The sequence below is a fragment of the Phlebotomus argentipes genome, unplaced genomic scaffold, assembly GCF_947086385.1.
Source record: "Phlebotomus argentipes unplaced genomic scaffold, Phlebotomus argentipes genome assembly contig_2, whole genome shotgun sequence".
NCBI lineage: Eukaryota > Metazoa > Arthropoda > Insecta > Diptera > Psychodidae > Phlebotomus > Phlebotomus argentipes.
In genome coordinates this window covers 6,824,067-6,846,689 of record NW_026776162.1, presented here as the reverse complement: position 1 = coordinate 6,846,689, position 22,623 = coordinate 6,824,067, and the positions used below count along the sequence as shown (strand labels likewise).

The 22,623-nt window shown below is 44.3% G+C and overlaps 4 protein-coding genes across 4 annotated transcripts; all 4 read right to left on the bottom strand.

Moving 5' to 3' along the window:
* Window positions 1-7,275: 7,275 nt before the first annotated feature.
* Window positions 7,276-11,007, bottom strand: LOC132264842 (chromatin-remodeling complex ATPase chain Iswi-like). Its single transcript, XM_059765170.1, has 3 exons — window positions 10,859-11,007; window positions 8,302-10,527; window positions 7,276-8,244 (listed from the first exon to the last, which is right to left on the bottom strand). Exons 1-3 carry the CDS (start codon window positions 10,907-10,909, stop codon window positions 7,453-7,455), a joined length of 3,069 nt encoding a protein of 1,022 aa, XP_059621153.1. The 5' UTR covers window positions 10,910-11,007; the 3' UTR covers window positions 7,276-7,452.
* Window positions 11,008-11,239: 232 nt separating this feature from the next.
* On the bottom strand, window positions 11,240-12,817 carry LOC132264970 (tyrosine aminotransferase-like). The gene is made up of 3 exons (XM_059765326.1): window positions 12,038-12,817; window positions 11,684-11,977; window positions 11,240-11,624 (listed from the first exon to the last, which is right to left on the bottom strand). Exons 1-3 carry the CDS (start codon window positions 12,728-12,730, stop codon window positions 11,319-11,321), a joined length of 1,293 nt encoding a protein of 430 aa, XP_059621309.1. The 5' UTR covers window positions 12,731-12,817; the 3' UTR covers window positions 11,240-11,318.
* A 115-nt stretch (window positions 12,818-12,932) lies between these two features.
* Window positions 12,933-16,234, bottom strand: LOC132264617 (tyrosine aminotransferase-like). Its single transcript, XM_059764870.1, has 3 exons — window positions 16,015-16,234; window positions 15,436-15,941; window positions 12,933-13,967 (listed from the first exon to the last, which is right to left on the bottom strand). Exons 1-3 carry the CDS (start codon window positions 16,166-16,168, stop codon window positions 13,356-13,358), a joined length of 1,272 nt encoding a protein of 423 aa, XP_059620853.1. The 5' UTR covers window positions 16,169-16,234; the 3' UTR covers window positions 12,933-13,355.
* Window positions 16,235-17,699: 1,465 nt separating this feature from the next.
* LOC132264972 (elongation of very long chain fatty acids protein 4-like) lies at window positions 17,700-20,225 on the bottom strand. The gene is made up of 5 exons (XM_059765328.1): window positions 20,041-20,225; window positions 19,822-19,984; window positions 18,514-18,685; window positions 18,304-18,431; window positions 17,700-18,226 (listed from the first exon to the last, which is right to left on the bottom strand). Exons 1-5 carry the CDS (start codon window positions 20,223-20,225, stop codon window positions 18,002-18,004), a joined length of 873 nt encoding a protein of 290 aa, XP_059621311.1. The 3' UTR covers window positions 17,700-18,001.
* Window positions 20,226-22,623: the final 2,398 nt, after the last annotated feature.

Here is a 22,623-nt window from a genome sequence, read left to right as displayed (position 1 = left end):
GAACCGCGCGCCGTCTAAGCCGAAAGCGGTGGGGCAACAATGAGTATGAGTGATTTGAATGGATGAATGAAATTGGACAATGTGCACACAAAAAATATTAATAATGACTTAGTGCGCGAGAGAGACGGCAGGATTGTGCCTTGGCTGCAATCCTCTCGCTCTGTCGCATTGACAAAGCAGGCACAGAGTGCTGATATAGCGCCTACTCTGTCAGCCACTTCCCTTCGCATTCTCTCTTGGAAGACGCCCATTTCTCGCACAGATGGCGCTCGCGATTGGGTATCAAAGACACATTCACGAGGAAAGAAGTCTTCACTAAATTCACTGAGTTTGCAGAAACAACGTTAATCAACCAAATATGGCTTGATTGATCTTCAAAATAGATTAATTCACACTGAAAATGTGCAATGTTAAACTTGAAAAATGTAAAGGATTAATATTCCAAATGAATAAAGAAAAACAAGCCTTGGAATTCTCACTAAAACAGTGTTAAGGAGTGTTTTAAACGACTAAACATTGTGTAAGATAGAAATTTACATTGAAATTAACTCTACAAATTGATCCAACTGCGATGTCCCGAGCGAATCCAAAGACGATGTGTTCGTTTGCGATCTGTTTATTGACTAAAACATTTCTTCAACTGTCTCCAATAATTTGGAGAAGCCGTGCAATGGCTCGTGGGAACCTTACGTTGCATTTCTTTTACGTGCGTCACAGCGTACGTCAATGCACTTGCTTTGTCAGCATCCGGTTTTAACCCATCAACCATCACACCTACCCCCTTAAAATAAAAAAAAAAAAATTTCTTAACATTTTTTTTTTTTTCTAAATCTCTTAACTATTTCTTATTACAATCTATTTGTCTTTGATTTTTGCAATGTATGTACTTTCATTTTATTTTATTTTATTTTTTTTTTTTTCTTAATAGTAAAATAGCTTAGTTCTATCTTTATGGATTTCGTAGTCTTTTCCATCTACTTTGATTATTATATTTGGATTATTTATCTTAACAATTTTGTATGGACCTTTATATATTGGTTCCATTTTATTATTTGAATAGTTTTTTACTAGTACCCATTCGTTTTTCTTATACTTGACAGGTCTAGCTTTTTCATCGTATTTCTTTTTTCTTTTATGTTTTGAACTCAGAAGGTTTTGTCTTGCCTCATTCAGGGCTGTTTGCAATCTATATTTCAGTTCTATAGGATAGTTTTCAAAATTATAGATTGGATCCGTACCGATTTGAAGTTTTGACGGTAGTCTGCATTTCCTCCCAAAGACCAGTTCAAACGGAGAATATTTAGTTTCGGTATGCACTGTTGTGTTAAACGCGAAACACCAAAATTGTATCCATGGACTCCATGATCCCGGATATTCAGCAATTTTCATTCTCAAATAAGTACCTAAGAGCTTATGTGTGTTTTCTAATGCTCCTATGCTTTCATGATGGTACGGTGTTGAATTTAATTTTTCGATCTCTAGAAGATTGCAAGTTTCCGCCATGATACTTGACATAAATTCCTTCCCTTTGTCCGTTGCAATGACAGTTGGAATTCCGTATCTTAGCACAAAATTTTCAACAAAAGATTTCGCAACTGTCTTTGTTTCCTTGTTCCTCAATGGGTAAGCTTCAACAAATTTTGTAAGCTCACATTGTAATGTCAAAATATAGGTGTATTCGTCGTTATCCCTGTCCAAGGGTCCTACAATGTCGAGAAAAACTTTTTCGAATGCAGCACTTGCCGTTGTGGTTATACACATTTTTTCTTTTACAGGTAACGTATATTTGCATTTTTGACAACTGTGGCAAGATCTTACAAATTTCTCGACATCCGACTTTAACCCTGGCCAGAAATAATGCTTTTTAATGTTATTGTACATTCTTCTTATGCCTGCATGTCCACTTGTTGGTAAAATATGGAACTCGTTTAAAATCAGATTCCTATTTTCTCTTGAGTTAATTTTTTGTACTCCTTTTACAATAAGTATTCTGGGCCCAGTCTTAAGGAGTTTTTTGCTATTTGCGCTTTTTAAGTATTGAAGGAAGTGGGATATAAGTGCACAATTATCTTCTTTTATTAGAACAACTTCCTTTATATTGTACTCCTTACAAAGATTAGAGAACACTTTCAACAACCCGTCTCGCGTGTCAGTTGACCAAGTGTTTTCTTGGAGTAGATATATAACATTAAGAGAAGGGACATAAACAACTCTTTTTTCGGCATTTGAAATGTACTGTCTTCCCTTAAATGAATCACTATTTAGCTTAGGCACTATTTGTAATTCCACACAAACTTTTGGCTTTTTCAAAATCTCTACAACATGTGGTTGATCAGGCCTCATATTATTAGATAGATCCGAACTTGAACTGACACCTTCGCTAGGCATATTCATTTCTTTAGCTCGTTGAGCTCTAGTCATCACGTTTATATCCTTTCCTACCGCATTTGTACTTAAGTCTTTTAATTCATGAGAAGTAATCACAATCCTCGATAGAGCATCGGCTGCAACATTTTCTTTCCCCTTAATGTACTCTACCGAAAAATCAAACTCCTCAAGTTGTAACCGAAACTTCATTAGTCTACTTGACGGATTTCTTAAACTGAATAGAAAAACTAAAGGTCGGTGATCGGTAAATATTTTGAATTTCCGCCCGAAAATGTAGGGTCTGAAATATTTACACGCCCACACGATCGCTAACAACTCCTTTTCTATCGTTTCGTAGTTAAGTTCTCCTTTATTCAGCGGCCTACTCGCGAAAGCCACAGGACCATCGTCTTGGTTACTTAAAACTGCACCGATTGCAATACCCGAAGCATCCGTTCGGATACCAAAGATATTGCTCTCGGAGAAATCGGGGTACTGGAGAATGGGTGGATGTAACAATTTATTCTTTAACGCTTCGAAAGAATTTTGGCATTGCGGAGTCCAACTGAACGTCACATTTCTTTTTGTTAATGCGTTTAATGGGGCTGCGAGTGTAGCAAAATGTTTTATAAATTTACGGTAATAATTTACGAACGCCGTAAATCTCTTGACTTCTAATGAATTTCTTGGGATCGGGTAGTGCTCTACCGCTTGTGTTTTCTCAGGATCTGGTTGGATTCCTTCCGATGAAATCACATGTCCCAGATACAAGATTTGTCTCTTTAGAAACTCGCATTTTTTCACGTTAAGTTTTAATTTAACTTTCCTCAATCTTTGAAATACTGAAATCAAATTTTTATTGTGTTGAGATAAATTTCTTCCGAACACTATCAGATCGTCGAGGTACACAAAACATTTTTCGTAATTTAGGCCGCTCATGGCCACTGTCATCATTCTAGAGAACGCACTGGGACTTATTTTAAGCCCCATGGGTAATCTAGTCATTTGATACTGGCCACGATCGGTACTGAATGATGTGCATCCTCGAGATTCTGGTGAAAGTTCCAATTGGTAGTATCCCTGAGCCAAATCCAAGTGAGAAAAGTAAATTGCTCCAGCCAACGAATCTAAAATTTCGGTTATGTTTGGCAAGGGAAATTTATCGTCTTGAATTTGCTTATTAAGCAACCTGTAATCCACCACCACTCTCCACTTTTTATCTCCATTACCTGATTTCTTGGGCACAATGAGTAACGGGGCAGACCATTCGCTACGCGTTTCTTCGATAATACCATCTTTTAGCATCCCCTCGACCTGCCTATGAATTTCGCTCTTTTGTGCTTGCGGCAATCTATAGGGTTTCACATATATAGGATGGACGTTATCTTTTACGCGGATGGTTTGTTTGTAAACATTCGTTACACTCAATTTGTCATTCTCTAGCTGGAATACATCTGCATATTTTGCGCATATCTTCTCGATAGACCATCTTTCTTCTCCTCGCAGATAATCAAGGTTGAGCTCTTTGAATAAATTCTGAACGCGTTCGTTTGAGTTAAAGTTATCACCGAATTTTCCGATGAAATAGTTTTCTGCTCCATGACTCTCAGGCTTAAAATTTCTCAGTGTAACACATTCATTTCTTACATTCAAAAATCGTACTGGAATCACACCATTTGTCGGCCGAACAATCATTCCTGCAACAAACACACCCTTACATACTTCCTTTGGTACAATCACACTATCACTCGTAGCACTAGTCTTAAAATACTTTATAACCTCGCATCGTGCTGGAATTATTGTATTGATATTTTGACTTCCTGATTCGATTGGCATCTGCACATCCCTTCCATTACACCATAATGATAAACTCGAATTCTCGTAATTTATTATCGCGCCAGTTTTCCTCAAGAAATCAGAACCAATAATTCCGTCTACATCTTTCATAATTTTATTCAACACGTGAAAATCATGCACAATGTTTCCTTCATTCAACTCGCATGTAACTTGAGTCACTCCAAGAGAATATGTTGACCCACTAATGCCGTTTATTCTTATTCTCTTTTCCTCATTTATGGTCATATCACTCGAAACACATTCTTTCTTCAATACACTGATTGATGCTCCCGAATCCACTAGGAAACGTAAGCCTATCTCATTCACATTAATTCTCACAAACATCATACTATCAGTGCCATTGGAGCAAAAAATATACTGCTGATTAATTGAAAAAGGTACGAAAACACTCTTCGTCATCATAAGTGTTTCCTTGCCCATTGAGGTCATTGTATTCGGTGAACGTCTGGACGTTTTCTTCTCTAGCCACTTGCGCGGAGTTCACATTTTTCGAATTCCCGCGGTATCCATTCCCGCGATTATTCCCGCGATTTCTATTCCCGCGATTATTCCCGCGATAATTTCCTCGGTAATTTCCTCTATTTCCTCCAGTTTGGTTATTTACGCGAGCATTTCGGCCTCTCGAATTAAAAGTCCTAAAATTTCCCCGTCTAAAACTTTGGCCTCTGAACTGAAACACATTTGCTTGCTCCGGTCGCGACAAATCTTCATCTAATGCACCTCGGATAGCATCCTTAAGGGAGTCATAGTTTCTCGCTTTTATAATCGTCGCAAGTTTTTCGCTTTTTAAACCATTAGCGAACGAATTTATCGCAATTCTTTCGTTATGTGTTTTTAACACTCCAAATGTGTTCGTCTCATCCACTGATTGTGCTAGCGTTAAATCAATGAACATTTCCTCGATAGTTTTTCCAAATTTTTCGATAGAATCCTTTCCTTGACTGGCCGAACATAACTGGCGAACGAGAGCTGTATCGGATTTTTGGGGTAGCAGATATTTTTTCATATCACTGACCAAATTGGATATAGAATCGTATGACTGTTTTAATTGCAATTTCGCGGATTGGGTTAAACGCGTTTTCAAGACAAATTGTAACATCAGTGACTTTCCTGTATCATTTAGCATTAATTCGTAGAGCTCGATTGAGTCAATAAGTCGACGAGTAACTTCTGCATTATCAGTCATTACTGGCAACAGATTTGTTGCTGTTTTTAGATCAAAATGTTGCGCCATTTCAGATGGATTGTATTGATTCTCTACTTGATTATCTACTGCTGAATTTTGCTTTTCCTCTTCGTTTTCCTGCACTCCGGATCTTGCTAAAATCTCTTTAGCGGCTTTTATCGTCTTTTTAATACTTTCTACAATGTTTGGAATCACCAATTGATCCGCTGCACTAAAACCCTCATTATTAATTCTCTCTACCACTTTATTAGTTTTAATTTTTATCTCATCTATTTCACTCAATTTTTCTAGATAAGTTGTTGTTGAATATGTTCTATTTGGGTTCTTCCTTAACAGCGAGACAATTTTTAGGATTGCGGACTCTAATAATTTCAATTCTTCCATGGATTATAGCTACATACAGAGTTGTACGACCTTACTTCCGCTGAACTCGATGGTTATTGAACTCTTGGTCTGCTCTTCCGGTCTGCGAAGTAAATCTCCTCTAGTTGCTCGGCGGCGCGGCAGTTCTCAACTCGACCAATGGCTGATGTGGTTGATGCTGGATCGTAGACTGCATATTGCTCGGTGCTGATATCTCCTTGACGACAGGATTGATGCCGGTTTCCATTTAAGCACTTGATATGAGTGGCAATTATCGATGTTTTATGTGCTCCTGGGCTTTTCCTTTCCACCACTTTCACTATCTTTTAGTCAATGTCTTTCTTTTACACAGTGTGATCCTCGTATTTTAGAGCTGTATTGGCACAGCTTCGTTGCGGCGGCGAGATAACTCTTCTTGCATTATATCTCTCAAGAAGCGGCGCACTCGGTGCGTTACGTATCCCACAATCATCAGTGCTAGGATAACAATCAAGATGACAAGCGCGAGTTCGGTTAGAGTTACTCCTCTATGTCCTTGCTGGGTATCATTGGTATTTCCACCTCCGTTTTGGGCTATGATAACTTCTTCTTTACTCTGCGGTTTTCCCATGGTGCCGATTTATCGATGTAGGAACTATATTTTAGTATTCATTTATCAATTTCCTTTTTTTTTTTTTTTCACTGTTCTTCGCACACTTTGCACTAAGTCCATAACTTTGAAGATCACTTCGGTTTGAGTGGCAGGATCGCCATGCGATGTCCCGAGCGAATCCAAAGACGATGTGTTCGTTTGCGATCTGTTTATTGACTAAAACATTTCTTCAACTGTCTCCAATAATTTGGAGAAGCCGTGCAATGGCTCGTGGGAACCTTACGTTGCATTTCTTTTACGTGCGTCACAGCGTACGTCAATGCACTTGCTTTGTCAGCATCCGGTTTTAACCCATCAACCATCACACAACTTTGTAGTTTTACGTGTGAATTTGGTGAAATTTTTATCATAATCACCATTTTAAGCATTTCACATGTGATTCTGAATATCAAAGAATCTTTCAAACTACTATAACACATCTTTAACACTCCTCAGTTTGAATGGGAATTGTTGCAAACATCTGAAAGTTTATTTCACTATTCAGGACTTCATTTCCTCCCTTGAAAAGAACTAGTCAAAGTCCTTTCCAGACATTTTCTTGTCCAGTAATTGAAGAGAAATATGTATATTTGTACATACCTTAGATACATTTCTTATCACTGGAATATTGCCGCAATATATTCACGAACAACACTTACTTTTCCACTTTTGCCACAATAAAGTCATAAATTTTGCACAACACAACATGAAAACATTTACTCTTCACTGTCAATTGTCACTCAGATGAATTTTCACTTAATTTTCACCAAATTTTCTCTGTGGGAAAGAAAAGAGCGTCATTTTAGTGGACACACAAATCCATGTTGTCTCTCTTTCTGTCTCTGTTTCAAGGGTTTTCAAGAGCAGCGGCCCAAATAAAAATATGTTTTCTTCTCTAATACACCAAATATGCACACAATTTTCTGCAAACTTACAAATAATACTTGAGCCTACGGTCTAGAGTTGAATGTAGAGTGAGATGCCCGATGACGGTTTATGCTTAAATAGTGCCTCGAGGAGTGTTTGTTTGAGCCAAAGGAGGCGGCATTTATCGCCTCCTCTTCTTGCCCTTGTCATTTGCCACTTCAGACTTGCGCTTCTGCCCAGACTTTGGCTGTCCGGAGCTCGATTGCGACGCACTGCCACCCTTCGTGCCCTTCTTCTTCTTCTCCAGGCGCTCCTTCTCCTCCAGCTCCTGATTCTCACGCTCAATCAGCGTGATGAGTGTGTTGCAGCGACGCTGCAATTCCGACGCCGTTCTGGACTTCAGGAACCAATCGAAGCGAAACTGTGGCGCCGAGCGCACCGCGAAGCGCAACTCCTCGTACACATTCTCCTTGTCGAAGCCCAACTTGTGCAGCATGCAAACCAGAAATCTGTCCTCCTCCTCAATGTAGTTCTTCCCCTTGTTGTTCCCATACGAGATGCGCAGCTGATGGAAGGGCGCACGATAGCGTGACATCTTCCCATCCAGCGCCTTCTTGATCGACGCCCGTCGCTGGATTTTCGCCTCGCCACGCTCAATCTGCGCCATGATGCGTTCAATGTCCTGCAACTCGTGGCAGCGCTCCCAGAACACCGTGCTGTACTCCACCACCTCCTCAGGCGTCTTCCCCTCCACATCCTTGGCAATGTTGTCGATGTCATCGCGTCCGTACTTCTCATTCGCCTTGATGAACTGATTGAAGTCACGCTTCGTCCAATTCGTGAAGCCCTGCGTCAAGAGAGTCTCCTTCTCCACCACTTCATCCTCCGACAGTGGCTCAGCATCGTCAATCTTCCGCTGCTCCTCGCGCTGCACTTTGGCCGCCTCAGGACCCAGTTCTGGATTCTTGGGAACCTGCAAATGATTCTCAGTAGCTGAGCTTCATGCAAAACAAACACACAAGAAACTCACCTTGTAGTTGAGAGTCTTCCGGAAGTAGTAAATCTCCTGATCGAGAATCTCAAAGAGTCTCGGCGGAAAGAATTGGAAATCCTGGACGATTGGCTGCTTTGGCGGTCTCGGGGCTTTTGGAGCCTTCGGCTCAGACACCCTCAGCGCCTCCCTGAAGTACGCATCCACAGCATAATTGGCCTTTCGCTCCCTCTTGGGCGGCTCAATCCAATTGCCCATCGTCAGCGCCTTCTGCTTCTCACGATAGTCCTCACCCTCGAATTGATACAGCGAACTCTCAGTTCCCGTGTCCATGGTGAAATTCCGCAGAGAACTCTCGCCCAGCGCCTCAAGCTTCACACGCTGCTCATTTGTCTTCGCCTCTCCACGCTCCAGAATAGTGTCAATGTCCTCCTCCGTGATCTCAGAGTCTTTGGACGCAAAGACATGATTCGCCCCGAAGCGAATCATATTCAGCATCTCATCCTTGTTCAACTGACTGGATTTATTGTCCACCAGACGCCCTTGTTGAATCACCAACTTGTCCAGACGCAACTTAATCTCCGCCCTCTCCACAATCTTCTCCTCCACCGTGTTCTCCGTGATGAATCGGAACACGCGCACTTGCTTCTTCTGGCCAATTCTGTGCGCTCTGTCCATTGCCTGCAGATCCATTTGTGGATTCCAGTCGGAATCATAGATAATCACCACGTCCGCCGTGGCGAGATTAATGCCCAATCCACCCGCCCTGGTGGACAGCATGAAGATGAACTTGCTGCTGTTCTTCGCATTGTACTCCTGAATCTGCCGATGTCTGTCCTCGTGCGGCGTCTGACCATCCAGACGACAGTACTGATACTGTCGCCACAGACAGTAGTCCTCCAGAATGTCCAGCATCCTCGTCATCTGACTGAAGATCAGCACACGCGATCCCTGATCCTGCAGCCTGGGCAGAAGCTTATCCATGATCGTCAACTTGCCACAATTGTTCACCAAATGCTCATCTGTGGTGTACGGCGGTCCAGGTTCCGCCCCATCGAACAGATAAGGGTGATTTGTGCACTTGCGCAGCTGCATAAGAATATTCTGCAGTCGCATCTTCTCAATCTTTCCCGCGCCATTCACAATATCAATGTCCTTCATCAGAATCCTCGTGTACCATTCGCGCTGCATCTTTGACAATCCCACGAAGATTTTCAACTCCTTCTTCGGCTTCAGACGCTTCTCCACCTCAGACTTGAGGCGTCGCAGCAGGAATGGCTTCAGCACAGCGTGCAGTCGACTCACGAGTGAATCATCGCCCAGACACTGATTTGTGTTGAACCACGAGTCAAAGTCATCGGCACTGTTGAACACATCCGGCAGCAGGAAGTTCAGCAGTGACCACAATTCGTGCAAATTATTCTGCAGTGGCGTTCCGGTGAGCAAGAGTCTGTTGGCCGTCTTGAACTCCCGCAGAATCTCAGACAACTTGGATTTCTCATTCTTAATCCGATGCGCCTCGTCGATCACCATGTAGCGCCAATTGAACTTCTTAAACACACTCTTCTCGCGGATGCACATCTCGTAGGACGTGATGCACACATCCCACTCGCCCGGCATCAGCACCTCGCGGATGAAGGTGTTCCGTGTGTCCTGATCGCCGATCAGGCAAACGGCGCGCAGCGACGGACACCACTGATTGAACTCATTCATCCAGTTCTGCAGCGTGGACTTGGGCACGATGACAATGTGCGGTCCGGGGTTGTTCTTGAAGTGCTTCAGATAGCCCAGCAGCGAGATGGTCTGCAGCGTCTTGCCCAGGCCCATCTCGTCCGCCAGAATCCCATTAATTCCATTCTCGTACAGCGAAATCATCCAGTTGAGGCCGCGTATCTGATAGTCGCGCATCTCGCCGTGCTTGATGTAGTGCGGCGAGCTCTCGAAGCGAAAGATGGACTGATTCTTCGTCTCCTCGGCCAGCAGCTCCTCGTCCTCCTCCTGTTCCGTCTTGCGGTGCCGATGATCGGCCACGTCGGTGGACGACGTCTCGGGCGGCGGGGTTTGCTTGGTGGCGGCGGTGGGCTTCTTGGGGCGGCCCGCCTTCACCTTCAGCGGACTCTTGGGGCCCGTGTTGGTCATGAAGTGGGTGAAGATCTCAGTCTGCTTCAGCAAATACTCAAATCTCTTGCTGCGATCCGTCTCGATTTTGCAGTCAAAGTCCGTCTCCTTCCCCTTCGACGACGTGGTGTCCGAAGTGGAGCCATTCTGTGCAGGGGGAGAAAAACGTCCGGAATGAATTTCAAAAATCCCCAAAATTACCCAGAAAAAGGCTCAGACAGTGATTTCCCGGCGTGCCACCAGAGGCGCCTCAATCAAACTGATTTTTTCACATTTCCAACTTCAAATTTCCCTCTGCGAAAACACTCTTATCATCCAGCCATGCAGAAGCTCACTCTGCATCGCTGGAAAACAGAGATTTCTGTATTTTTCTCATTATTGAGGAAGTATTTGAGTGAAATGGTGAAATTGCAACAACAAAGGCACTGACGCACAGAATTTTCTTGGCTTTCCCATCAATGCTCAGGGGTTTTCTCACCGAATTATCGTTGGTCTCTCCGGTGTCCACAGTCTCCCCCTCTTTGCTCATCTTTTCACCACAATTTGCACGAAAATTCCTGGAGAAAATAACAAAATTTGGAATAGCCAACTAACACACGCCACCTTCTCCCTCCAATAGACAATCTGCAACTGAAGTTTCTCGATCGAAGAAGAAGAATTTGGTGTGAAGTTGGCAAAATTCACACTCCAAGTTTCCATCTATTCTCCACCAGTTGTCGCACTGTCCCGCGCTTTGTTCACGCGGTATCATGGAAAGTTGGGTTATGACTGGAGAAAAACAGCCCAAAAATCTTCCAAAACACCCAAAATAGACGAGATTTATGAACTGTTTAGCAAATATAACACCAGTGACTTGCAATGAAATACTTTTATTGGCCTTCTGTTGTGGTAAAACACATTGACACTATTTACAGAGCAAATCACAAGACAAATAATTCTCAATCTCTGGGATTCACTGAACGGTGAGTTGTACAAAATTTCTCAATTCGCGTGCAAGCCTCTCTCATCTTCTCCTCCGGAATGGTTATGACGATGCGAATGAAGTTGGGGAGGCCAAAGCAGTCGCCGGGCAGCCCGAAGACACTCTCCTCCTCCACCAGAGCCTTGACGAAGGCCAGACCGTCTTTGAATTTGGGGAAGTGCTTGAGATCAACGCCCACCATCATGTACATCGCTCCGTCGGGCATCACGGGCTTCATGCCTTCGATCTGGGAGAGCAACTCGAAGGCAATGTTGGCGGTGGCCTGAGAATGGGAGAAATTGTGAGCTTCTAGGCGGATTTGGGAGTGGAATGCGCGTTTACCTGGAGTTGGAGATTGATGTCGTCGTAGAAGGACTGCGGAGTATTCTTGAGGATGGCAGGAAGCGCGCCCTGCACGATGGTGTTGGGACACAGAGGCACTCCGCTGAGTTTGGCCAGATTGCCGCGGACCTCCTTCAGAATATCATTCCTGTCGTGCAGGATGATCCAGCCCAGACGCCAGCCGGGAGCCAGGAATCTCTTCGAGATAGCTCCAAGCTGAATCACCGGGACGTTCTTCGACAGAGGAGCCAAAGAGTAGTATTTCTTGCCGTTGAAGACGATGTGCTCGTAAATCTGTTGAGAAGCGCAAACACTTGTAATGCCTTAATCTCCCTCACGTGGTCACGAAATTACCTCATCGGCAATGATGGGCAGGCAGTGCTTCTCCGCCAGCGCTATCACGGCCTCCAGGTGGCTGCGGCTGAAGACGCTGCCGCAGGGATTGCTGGGATTGATCACCACGATGGCCACGGTGTTCTCATCGATCAGACTCTCCATATGCTGCAAATCCGCCTCCCAGCGCTGATCCGGCAGCAGATTGTACGGCCGGAACTCGATGTCGTGCGCCTGCGACACTGTGCGGAAGACGGTGTAGCCGGGAGAGGGACAGAGGACGTTCTGGCCGGGATTGGCCAGCACCACGAGCGCCATCTCGGCGGCACTCGAGCATCCGTTGACGATGATCACGTCGTCGGCTGTGATGGAGTGCTGCGAGCGGTTCATGTAGTTGGCAACAGCCTCGCGAGCCGCCTGGGAGCCGATGATCTGGCTGTAGCCGTTGTTGGCGTGGTCCGCGGCGGCCCTGGTCACGGCGTCCTGGATCTCCTGGCAGGCCTTCATGTTGCCGAACACCGTGGGATCGCCGATGGACAGCGGAATGAGGGACTTGTCCGGGTTGGGCTTGATGTTCATGAACTCGATGATCTCGCGCAGCGGATTGCACGTCTGGCGCGCCCTCCTGGACACCTCCACTCGCCACTCCCGCCGCGCACTCTTGGCACATCCGTTGGCATTGCCATTGGCGACACTCTGGCCGTTCGCGGACATCACACAATCGCCACACACTTCCTCTTCGCACGGGTAATCGCGGGGCCCCAGCAGAGCCCGATGGACAAGATAAGGGGCTGCAAGGCGGAATGAAGTGGTCCGCTATGGCTCGGGCTCTATTTATAGGCGGCTCGCGCGCAAAAAACAACAAGAGACTCGCCTTATCAAGAGAGCATTTCAACAAGGTGATCTTTCTGTTTCTGATATCGCGCCGTAAATCATCATTCAACTCTTCAGTACACACTCATATATTCCCAAAGCATTCTTCTACTGCTGTGTATTTACGCTTTATTCGCACGAAAACAGTACAACATTGAGGAGTAATTGCAGGTATATTGGTGCGTTTGGTTAGAAATCAGACGTATTGTTTGGCGGAAATTGCACATTTCCAGCGTGATCAGGTCCAGTGAGACGGTGAGAGTGGGAGAGAGAGAGAGAGACAGTGTGTCCGCTGATCCCGTTTGCAGTCCATTATCCCTTCAGATCGATCGGTAGTAAAGATGAGTGTAGCAGCTTTCTCAGATGGTTTTCAGATCATCGGCTTTCAGCCTGATTATCAGGATCTTGATTTGTGGGAATTCCGCCAGACACTCTGTCTCCCCCTCTCTGTCGTGTGGGCTGCGCTCTAGATGCCATTGGAGATGATTCTCTTGTCCATTCGCCTGTGCTGGCTGCAGAACTCGCGAATCCTCGCGCACGCCTCGTGCATGATCTCGGCAGGAACCGTGATGACGATGCGCATGAAGTTGGGAAACTTGAAGCACTCGCCGGGCAGACAGAAGACACTCTGCTCCTCCACCAGGGCGCACACGAACTCCATCTCGCTGTCGAATGGGAACAGCTCCATCTCGATGCCCACCATCATGTACATGGAGCCCTGCGGCATCACGGGATTCAGTCCGCGGATCTCGCGCAGCATGTCGTAGGCAATGAGGGCAGTGTTCTGCAGGCTGCTGTTGAGCTCATCGTAGAACGACTGCGGCGTGTGACGGAGGATGGCCGGCAGGGCGGCCTGCACGAGGGAATTGCAGCCCAGCAGACGTCCAGTGAGATTGGTGAGACCCTTGCGGATCTCACTCAGCTGGCCATTGCGATCGTGCACGATGATCCAGCCCAGACGCCATCCCGGCACCAGGAAGCGCTTCGACAAGCCGCCACAGGACAGCACAGGCACATTCCTGGACAGCGCGGCCACAGAAGTGTACTCAACGCCCGGGAAGACGATGTTCTCGTAGATCTGCAGAGAGACAATGATGATAGTGGTTTTGTTTGTCCAAATGAATTGACACATAAGTTCTTATCACACAAATAGTTATTGGGAGTGATAATTGAAGGGTGTCGCGTTCGCAGATCGTCAAGCAAACACACACAATTGAAGAGCAAAATTCTCATGCTGATAACAAAAGTCATTTTCTTCAAAAGCTCCTTGAGCTTGAACTTCTGCAGTGAGAGACTTTGTCAAGTGCGGAATGTTGTTAATGGGGAGAAATGCGTAAAATGCATAGAAATTATCTAATCTTCTGAGGGTGTTGAAGAGGTTTAAGATACATGTAAATGTCCTCTTGTCTCATTCACTATTCAGTAACCCATTTCTTAAGTAAATACTCAACATATTTTTATCATTTTCCTCATGTAATTTCCAAGCAATATCACGCGCTACTTAAGCAGCATTTCAACCTTTTTCATCGCATTTTATAGAGGTCAAAAATATTTTTTCTTTATAAATCTGTTTTTATGCATAAAAAGATTACTAAAATCGTAAAACTGTTTAAAAACGCTCAATTTGGGCATTATTCCATGAAATTTCGGGTTTCAATTTGGCTTATTTTAAAACTCATAAATCTTTCAAAGTTCTTATCCTATTATCGAAAATGGTACGGATTTGGAAAGGTGACTTCATCGCCTACAACTCTCTAGAACATTTCAAAGTCAAAAAATGAGCATTTTTTGCCATAAAAGTCTATTTATGCATTTTGCAGTAAAATATTCATACTGACGCCATTTCTTGGTGGATTTCCAAGAGTAATGGCGACTTAGAAAGCTAACTGCAGAGCCTATTCTCTGTGGAATACGCCATATGCAAGGTTAGATGCGTCAGATCACGTCTTCGCCTAACTTTGAGGGCTTCTTAAAACGATCTTGAACTAAGCGCCTTATCCCACTTCTTTTTTCTTTAAACTTATCGACAATTACCGACACTTAACGATATGGCTTGTGCGCAATATGATTTTTTTGACACAATTTTGGAGGCGAAAGAGCTGGAATCGACAGTTTAAGGACTAATTGGTCCCTATCAATCCTATTTTACCCGTAAAATTGTGATTGAAAGAGTAAATTTCACGCAATTCGTATCGATCAGTGTCGATAAAACTCAACAACTTCGACTTCGACACATTGTTTACAAGAAAAATGTAAAATACGTTCTTTACCACGTAAAGGCACAACACGCGATTGATAAGGTGAGGAAATTCATTGGAGGCGTAAATGGAAATCTCGCATGATTCTCACGATCGATGATGGGAAATTTCCTCGCCGCGAGTCACTGAACTTGATTGACGAAGTGAAATTCTTCGCGGACTCTCGAGGGCGCAATAAAAAGTGATTTTTTTTATCGCGATTTTGGGGGGCACTTATGGGTCGTCTCTCGCGTCTGGGCTGTTTCTGCGCGTCCGAGTGTGGGCGCGATAAGAGGATCAGTGACTCACCTCGTCGGCGATGATGGGCAGATAGTGGCGCTCGGCGATCTCGATGATCTTCTCGATGTGGCCGCGGCTGAAGACGCTGCCGCACGGATTGCTGGGATTCGTGATGACCAGGGCTGCAGTTTTTTCATCAATCAGTGACTCCAGATGGTCCAGGTCGATCTCCCAGTTGTGCTCCGCCAGCAGATTGTAGTGGCGCAGCTCGATGCCGAAGCCGGCCGAGATGGTGCCGTAGATGGAGTAGCCAGGACGGGCGCACAGGATGTTCTGGCCGGGATGCACCAGCACGCTGATGATCATGTCCACGGCACTCGAGCAGCCGTTGCACAGGATCACGTCCTCGGGCTTCACGTCGCCCTGGTGAGCACTGTATCTGGCCACTGCCTGGCGAGCTTCCGCCCAGCCGAGCGTGGGCTTGTAGCCGTTGTGCAGACCCGACGCGGCGGCCTCAGTGATGGCATCCTGGATCTCAGGACAGGCCTGGAGATTGCCAAACACCGTGGGATCGCCTGCAAGCAGAGGAGCAGAAGAGGAGAGTCAGAAACAGCTGAAGAATCAACTGCGCACATCCCGAATTCTCACCAATGGACAGAGGAATGAGCTTCTTCTTGGGATTCGGCACCAAATTCATGGATTCCGTGATCGTTCGCAGTGGATTGCACGTCTTCATGGCGAACTTTGTTGGATAAATGTTCCAATGCGTCCTCACGGATCCCGTTCTCTTGAAATTCGACATTCTCACGTGCGCGCACACTGTTGATCTCAAGACCTATCTCAACACCTGCGGTTGCTTCTGAGTGACTGACGGAGATTCGTGCAGCCGCGCCTTCTTTTATAAAAGTCTCGCGCGCACGCAAAAAAAAAACCACTCACGCTCAATACAGTGATAAAGTCTGTCAAGAGGACCAATTAAAGATTATCAAACGACAAAAGGTGATACTGAAATGAAACATGTAGATTATAAATAATTACACCAAGTTCAATGGTGACGACTTCTGATAGACAGAAAAAACAGCAACATCGAACATGGATAGTCAATAGAGGTGGTTTACATGGTTTGCATGACGAAATGTGATGAGAATATTAGTGCAATTGCACAAAATGCACATTTTTTTGTGATGGTCATTGGTTAAAATGCAGAAGATGGCATATTTTGGCCACGCCCACTCACTTGCCACGCCCCTTCAAAGCGAACAAACATCTTCAAGTCTCTACTGTCAGTCGGAGGGGCCAAGAAGTGGGCGCAGAGACTGAGAATATGCAGTTTCTGAACTAAATTCTGTGTTAAAAATCTGGAATATCAAGTGATTTGCTACAGAAAAATATTGTTAATGTAAATTTAAATCATGTTTTCTGTCATGCAAAGAAAATTCCACTTTCAAAAGAAAGCCAATTGGAAGCACGCTTGTTTTTGTTAAAGCATATAAAGTGATTAATATCAGTTTGACCTTCGTAACGATGAAATGTGCATTATTTAACACCTTTGTTATTTTACTCTTTTTCACCTGTAAATATGCGATGGCATAAATTTGCGTGATTCTGCGGAAAATGCCGTTTTGATGAATTCTTTACATTTGGAAGATGCTAAAAAATCGATACTCATTGACGTAAATTGTAAATTCTGATTGCAAATGTCTTTATCAATAAAATCTCTGCTGTTTTCTTGTACCTTACGTAAGACTCGTTGGCAATTAGTCACTTTTGGTGATGCATATCCGGAAATTCCGTGGATTGAGTGATGAATCACAGGTCAGACAGTGACTGAGAAATGACAGTGGAGAAGAAATCCTGACCATCTTCTCTGCTGCATGGAAAGAAAATTTTCCACAACCCACAAAATGTGATACTTTCTACTCGTTGCAGAATAAAAAATAGTAGTTGACAAGGCAAATATCGTCGTAAATAATACAAAAATAAATTCGAGCAACGATCGTTAGTGATAAAAGTACTTAAAACATGATACGGACTGGTCGGAATAATGGAATGTTTTTCTCCTTTCTTTCGCTCGCGAGTGCGCGCGATAGTTTCCTCTTCATCGTGGCCAAACGAAAAGTATCGCAGATTGGATGGCAGTTACTTTTCAAAGTGCCCACACACAACGGGCATGACGCAATCAATGCCCGCTAAAACGACCATCTCTCGAGTCGCGACAAATTAAATTGATATTTGCTGTTGGCGAATGTTTTTTTTCTTCTTCTCACGTAGCCACACAGAAAGTCACGAGGTTTTCCTGGGGAGGGAAAAAAAAAACGCACCTCAATTGCAGTTGTATGAATTTATTCCTATGATTTCCATACGTCCTTAGAAGCTATTCTCACACTCTTAGTTAGTTTTTTTGTTTAGCATGATTGAAACCTCTTCCACTCTCAGGATGGCAGAGAAAAGGGAGGATATTATGTCCTTATACAATTGTATAGATTAAGGTTTGTCTATCGCGATGTGGAGTAAAATATATGTTTATGTTGGTAAATGTGAAGGGGGAGGAGAATACATAATCAATGCAATCGACACGATGATTGATTGGTTTGTGGGTTTTTTTTTTGTCCCCAGAGGCGTCCAGCGACTGTTTCTAGTGGATTTTTGCGTGGTATCCATTGTTGAGGGCATTGCCGTTGATCTCTCGGAGTGGAGTTCGCCTCTTGGCGTCCCTCACATACGCCTTCACGTAGAAATTGCCGAACAGGACGATGAAGGACATCATGTAGATCACAAGAGCGTAGTGCATCCACAGTGGGAAGTCACAGCCTGTCCGGATGCCATTGATGCCCATCATCAGCGCAGTTGTGAATTGAATCTGTGTACAGAAAGTGAGTGCGAAAGATAAGATTTCTCCATCTCTTTGCCACCCAATATATCACCCATTTGGCTCACCAATTGCAAGATCGTGAGATATTTCTTCCACCACAGATACTTCACCACCGCTGGTCCCAGAGCCGACAGTCCATAGTACGAGTACATGAGCACATGTATGAAGGAGTTGACCATGGCCGGAAGAAAGGCTGCAAGCGTATTGGAGGCACAGATAAGGCCGGGTGGAAATTCCCTGGGTTGGGAAGCGCTTTTTTGCGCCCAGATACTCACTTGAACCGCTGGGCACCCACTTCACGCCGATCCACCACAGGGTGAACATCGTGCTGTGGTGATACACATGCAAGAACGTCAGCTGCTTGTCCTTCTTGCGCAGAATGAAGAAGAATGTGTCACAGAACTCCAGCAATTTCGAGAAGTAGTACCACCAAACCGCCTTGGCAATCTGAATGACGAAAAAATGTGGCCACATTAGGGAGTTATTCCACGTTATTGAACTCATCGACACGAAATGCCTGCAATTTCCTATCAAATTGGACCTTATAATGACCAATATGGACAAATTAGTCCCTAGATTGTCATTTTCAACTAATTTTCCTTTACAATTGTGTTAAAATTCGGTGAAATTCATTGTCGATAGCTTTAAATCTAGTGGAATAAGACGCTTAGGGAGTTATCACACTATATTTACTTGAGATTAACTGAGCACAGATTATTAGAGTCGCTTTAATGCCTTAAGAGACCACAAAAAATTCCCTTAAAGCGATTATAGACTTCCGGGTTACCCTTGAATCGACGGGAACTCGGATCAATCCTCTGTGGATGAGCTTGTAGTGTGTAAAGGTCAGATCAGCGATAAGTCATGGTTGATCTGCATCTTTACACACTCAAATATGGATCTGATCCATTGGATCAGCCATAATTCGTGGCTTAACTGGCGCTAAACACACTCAGGAGTTATTCTTCTTTGTCGACACTAGCGACAATTTTGCTTCGTGTGTTCAGCTGTCAATTGATTTGTTTATTGATCAAAAAGCATGAAATTTCATGATAAAATTGCGAAAACGGAAGATTTGCGGAAGAATTTAATAACCATTCACAAGAGATCGGCCATTTTTTCCGTTTTGAGCTGTGAAATGTTTCTGCAAATTTCCAGTCGAGTGCGAAAACCACATAAATATCGATTGAACTTTCGATATATCGAGGAATCAGTCGCGTTTTCTGGCTTAATCAACTGTCAGTCGTAAACACTCGCGTTCTCGCTAATCCTTTCGTGGATCACCCGCAAGTTTGTAATTGCTCTTAGTTGCTCAAAAATTAACGTTTTAACATCAGCTGTCATTAAATCAGCATTTTTCGCTGTTTTCCCAAAAATTACAGCTTCATCAACTCACGAAAATTCTCAAAACCATGCATTTTTTCCTGAGATACAATTAAACAAATAAATATGAAGTGTATGCAAAAAGAATCTCAATGTTTTGTCATATTCAGCATATAAACCGGGAAATGCGTTGGTGTTGCTGACACAATAAAACATAACATATTTACGGAAGTTTTGAGGTGTGTTTAAAGCAAACAAACCTGCATTTCGTCTGGATGTTGGTTGGCTCGGCAGGGCTGGCAAACGTAGCTGTAGCGAAGACGCGTCGCCGCCGTGAAGAGCTGGACGCAGATGTAGCCATTCAGCACCGCCATGGAGAGATTGTAGGGCACCAGCAGACCCGTCAGCTTGAACGGCGATCGACTGCGGGAGAGATTGAGGTGGTTAGGAATTGTGTGGCCAGGATTGGAGTCACTCACTTCTTCATCAACTTAGGGCCGCTCCACACTATCGCGAGGTAGATGACTGTGTAGATCACGGTGGGCAGTGGAGAGTCCACCAGGAGCCATCCTTTGGTCCTGGTGTCCGACAGTGTCAGTGTCCAGAGGTAGTAATCGTAGATATTACTGACCAGCGACTGCGTCTGGTTGATCAGCAGAGCCATTTCGTCTATCACTCACTCTCAATACAGAATCCTTGAACACACAGCGGCGATTCCTGCTTATCTACACGCACACACACGCACTGAATCCCAGTTTTTAATTATTATTATTGTCTTGGCAATGTCCCTCGTGCTGTCGCACGCCGTTCGATTGACACAATTCCCGCCAAGTGCTTCTGGCGATGGATGAAAAAGTGCAGCAATTGCTAACTTTTTCACACCAACTACAGCGTGTCCCACTCGCTAAGCACACACACCTGAAATATATTGGCCAAGGTGGAGAGTCAGCAGAATGCGGAAAAATAGCAACCGTCGCGCTGGGGAGTCAGTGAGGCAATGGGGAAGCCACTGCCGGAGGATTGAGTTCACAACTACCTCAAGATGCAGCGCGCAACGCCCGAAAAAAAAGAGCATAATTTGCCACTTTGCTGTCAATGGCAGGGGAAAGTGCTGAACTTGCAAAAGACACAGTCGCCCCACCGCGTGCCACAGAGCGATCAAGATCATGTGGTGATTAATGTGGAGAATTACAATGTTTGACTCCATCAGCGCCGCCGCTCAGCATCCTCGCCCACTGTCACAGCAACATGCAATGGATTGCCAGAGTTAATCGTTGTCGAATTCCTTCGGCAATTGAGGTGAAATTCAATGCTGAAGAAGTGCGCGATGATCAAATAATTATGCCCAAAAACAAGTTCACCAGCAGATCTGCCCAATTTTTCCGCCCCAGACGCGAAGATTTCACTTTTTGCACGATGGCCCAAATGTTGCGCGGGAAGAAGAAATTAATCGACCATCTAATAACAATGCATAATCTTCATGACATCTTAATTCGCATAACGCACTGCGCCTCATTTAGCCCACACACACACCGTGTGGAAATTTGTCAAATCGGCAGACAAAGAGACTGCCGGAAATAATGCGACAGATTCCATGGGAAATTAGATGTTCACATCGATCATTTTCTCAGCTGATCTTTAGCCTCTTTAGCACTTTCCATGCGGCGAATTCTAACATTTTCCCTCCTCTTTTTGGCCTCCCAGAAGTGGAAAGCGGAAAAAAGAATGGGATTTTTAATTGCGGCTTTTGCAGCATTTGAAGAGACGCAGATAAGGTCAGTAAGTTTCCCATTCATCCTCAGAACAGACGGAAATGTTAAGGTCAATGCGATGTAAGAAAGTCGTAGCATCCGAAATATTAATAATAATTTTCCACGCAAAAAAACCATACAAATTATCGATCATTTTGCACAAGAGCACTTCAATGATCGGTTAAGTACTTGGTTAAGTATGGAAACTGGCTTTAAAGAGCTGAGATTTCACGACACTCACAGAAATTAAGAAACTGGGGGAATTTTTTAAGATGGGCCAAAAAATCTGCTTCTGGAATGCAAAAACGTCAGTTTTCCTAGGTTCGCGAGTTCGAGGCTTTTCGTGATCATCAAATTTTGTGCAAGAAAGCCTAAAGTGACCATGAAAATCTCAACTTCGCACAAAAACACACGCACACACACTTTTTTCCGTGTACTCAACGTCCTCAACGACCAAAGGTGTAATTGAAGTTGCAATTCACAAGAATTGAATTTCTCTTGTGTCTGGCAGATTCGCGCATATTCTTGAGATTATTTTTTTTCACCTCTCGGCAAATGAAATTGCCTTAAAGGTAAACATAAAGCGAAAACTCCGCATAACTAAAACGATCAAGTGTGCAATATAGCTGTCGAATAAATCATACAAGCAGAGATTCATCGTCGTTCCATTTGTGAATGACACACTCTCAGGGAGAATCTCAGAAAAACAATTAATTGCAAATTTACGACGAGAGGAAAGTTAAAATCATCAGTTTCACGGCTGGGCTTTCTTGCATCTGGAATTCCTCAAGCTCTCTTGTCTGCCATGGCGCTTATTGTTTTGTTGTGACACATGTATTGATCATGAATCGATGGCAGGAAAGTATAGATTAAAGAGAATTTTGTCATAATAATGCAACTCAATTAGCCTTGAATCAGTTTGAAATCATCAGCATTTGAGAGAATTCCTGGGTGCAAATTTCACCTCTTTCTTTTCCCATCCAATCTTCAAAGAAAAAGGAGGACAATAAATTAATCAATAGCATTAACTATCGTCATCCTATAAATAAAACGTGATAATGCGGATTAATGATGGTTGGCGCCCCACCCACGCGCCGGGAAGCCTCACGACGAGGATGTGACAATCACGGAAGAAGGCCGAAAAAGTGCACAAGGGCGTGAGAGTTTTCACTTTTTCCCAGACATGTGAAAAAGAGCCTCCCTCGCTCAGCATCCCTCTTGCCATTCACTCTCGCAACCTTCACGGCGCCGCGCGCTCTCTTCCTTTTTCCTTCCGGCGGATGGAAAAGTGTCGCGCTTTCACTCTCAATC

Bases quoted from the DNA above. Each gene is read 5' to 3' on its own strand.
- LOC132264842 (XM_059765170.1), bottom strand. From the start codon at position 10,909: ATGAGCAAAGAGGGGGAGACTGTGGACACCGGAGAGACCAACGATAAT. The intron at 10,528-10,858 runs GTGAGAAAACCC...CCCCCTGCACAG, and splicing joins GAGAGACCAACGATAATTCG to AATGGCTCCACTTCGGACAC. The intron at 8,245-8,301 runs GTGAGTTTCTTG...AATCATTTGCAG, and splicing joins GGAAGACTCTCAACTACAAG to GTTCCCAAGAATCCAGAACT.
- LOC132264617 (XM_059764870.1), bottom strand. From the start codon at position 16,168: ATGTCGAATTTCAAGAGAACGGGATCCGTGAGGACGCATTGGAACATT. The intron at 15,942-16,014 runs GTGAGAATTCGG...CTCTGCTTGCAG, and splicing joins GCTCATTCCTCTGTCCATTG to GCGATCCCACGGTGTTTGGC. The intron at 13,968-15,435 runs GTGAGTCACTGA...GTCTCTCTGCAG, and splicing joins TGCCCATCATCGCCGACGAG to ATCTACGAGAACATCGTCTT.
- LOC132264970 (XM_059765326.1), bottom strand. From the start codon at position 12,730: ATGTCCGCGAACGGCCAGAGTGTCGCCAATGGCAATGCCAACGGATGT. The intron at 11,978-12,037 runs GTAATTTCGTGA...GCTTCTCAACAG, and splicing joins TGCCCATCATTGCCGATGAG to ATTTACGAGCACATCGTCTT. The intron at 11,625-11,683 runs GTAAACGCGCAT...TCCCATTCTCAG, and splicing joins ACATCAATCTCCAACTCCAG to GCCACCGCCAACATTGCCTT.
- LOC132264972 (XM_059765328.1), bottom strand. From the start codon at position 20,225: ATGGCTCTGCTGATCAACCAGACGCAGTCGCTGGTCAGTAATATCTAC. The intron at 19,985-20,040 runs GTGAGTGACTCC...TCTCTCCCGCAG, and splicing joins GGCCCTAAGTTGATGAAGAA to TCGATCGCCGTTCAAGCTGA. The intron at 18,432-18,513 runs GTGAGTATCTGG...ATACGCTTGCAG, and splicing joins GTGGGTGCCCAGCGGTTCAA to CCTTTCTTCCGGCCATGGTC.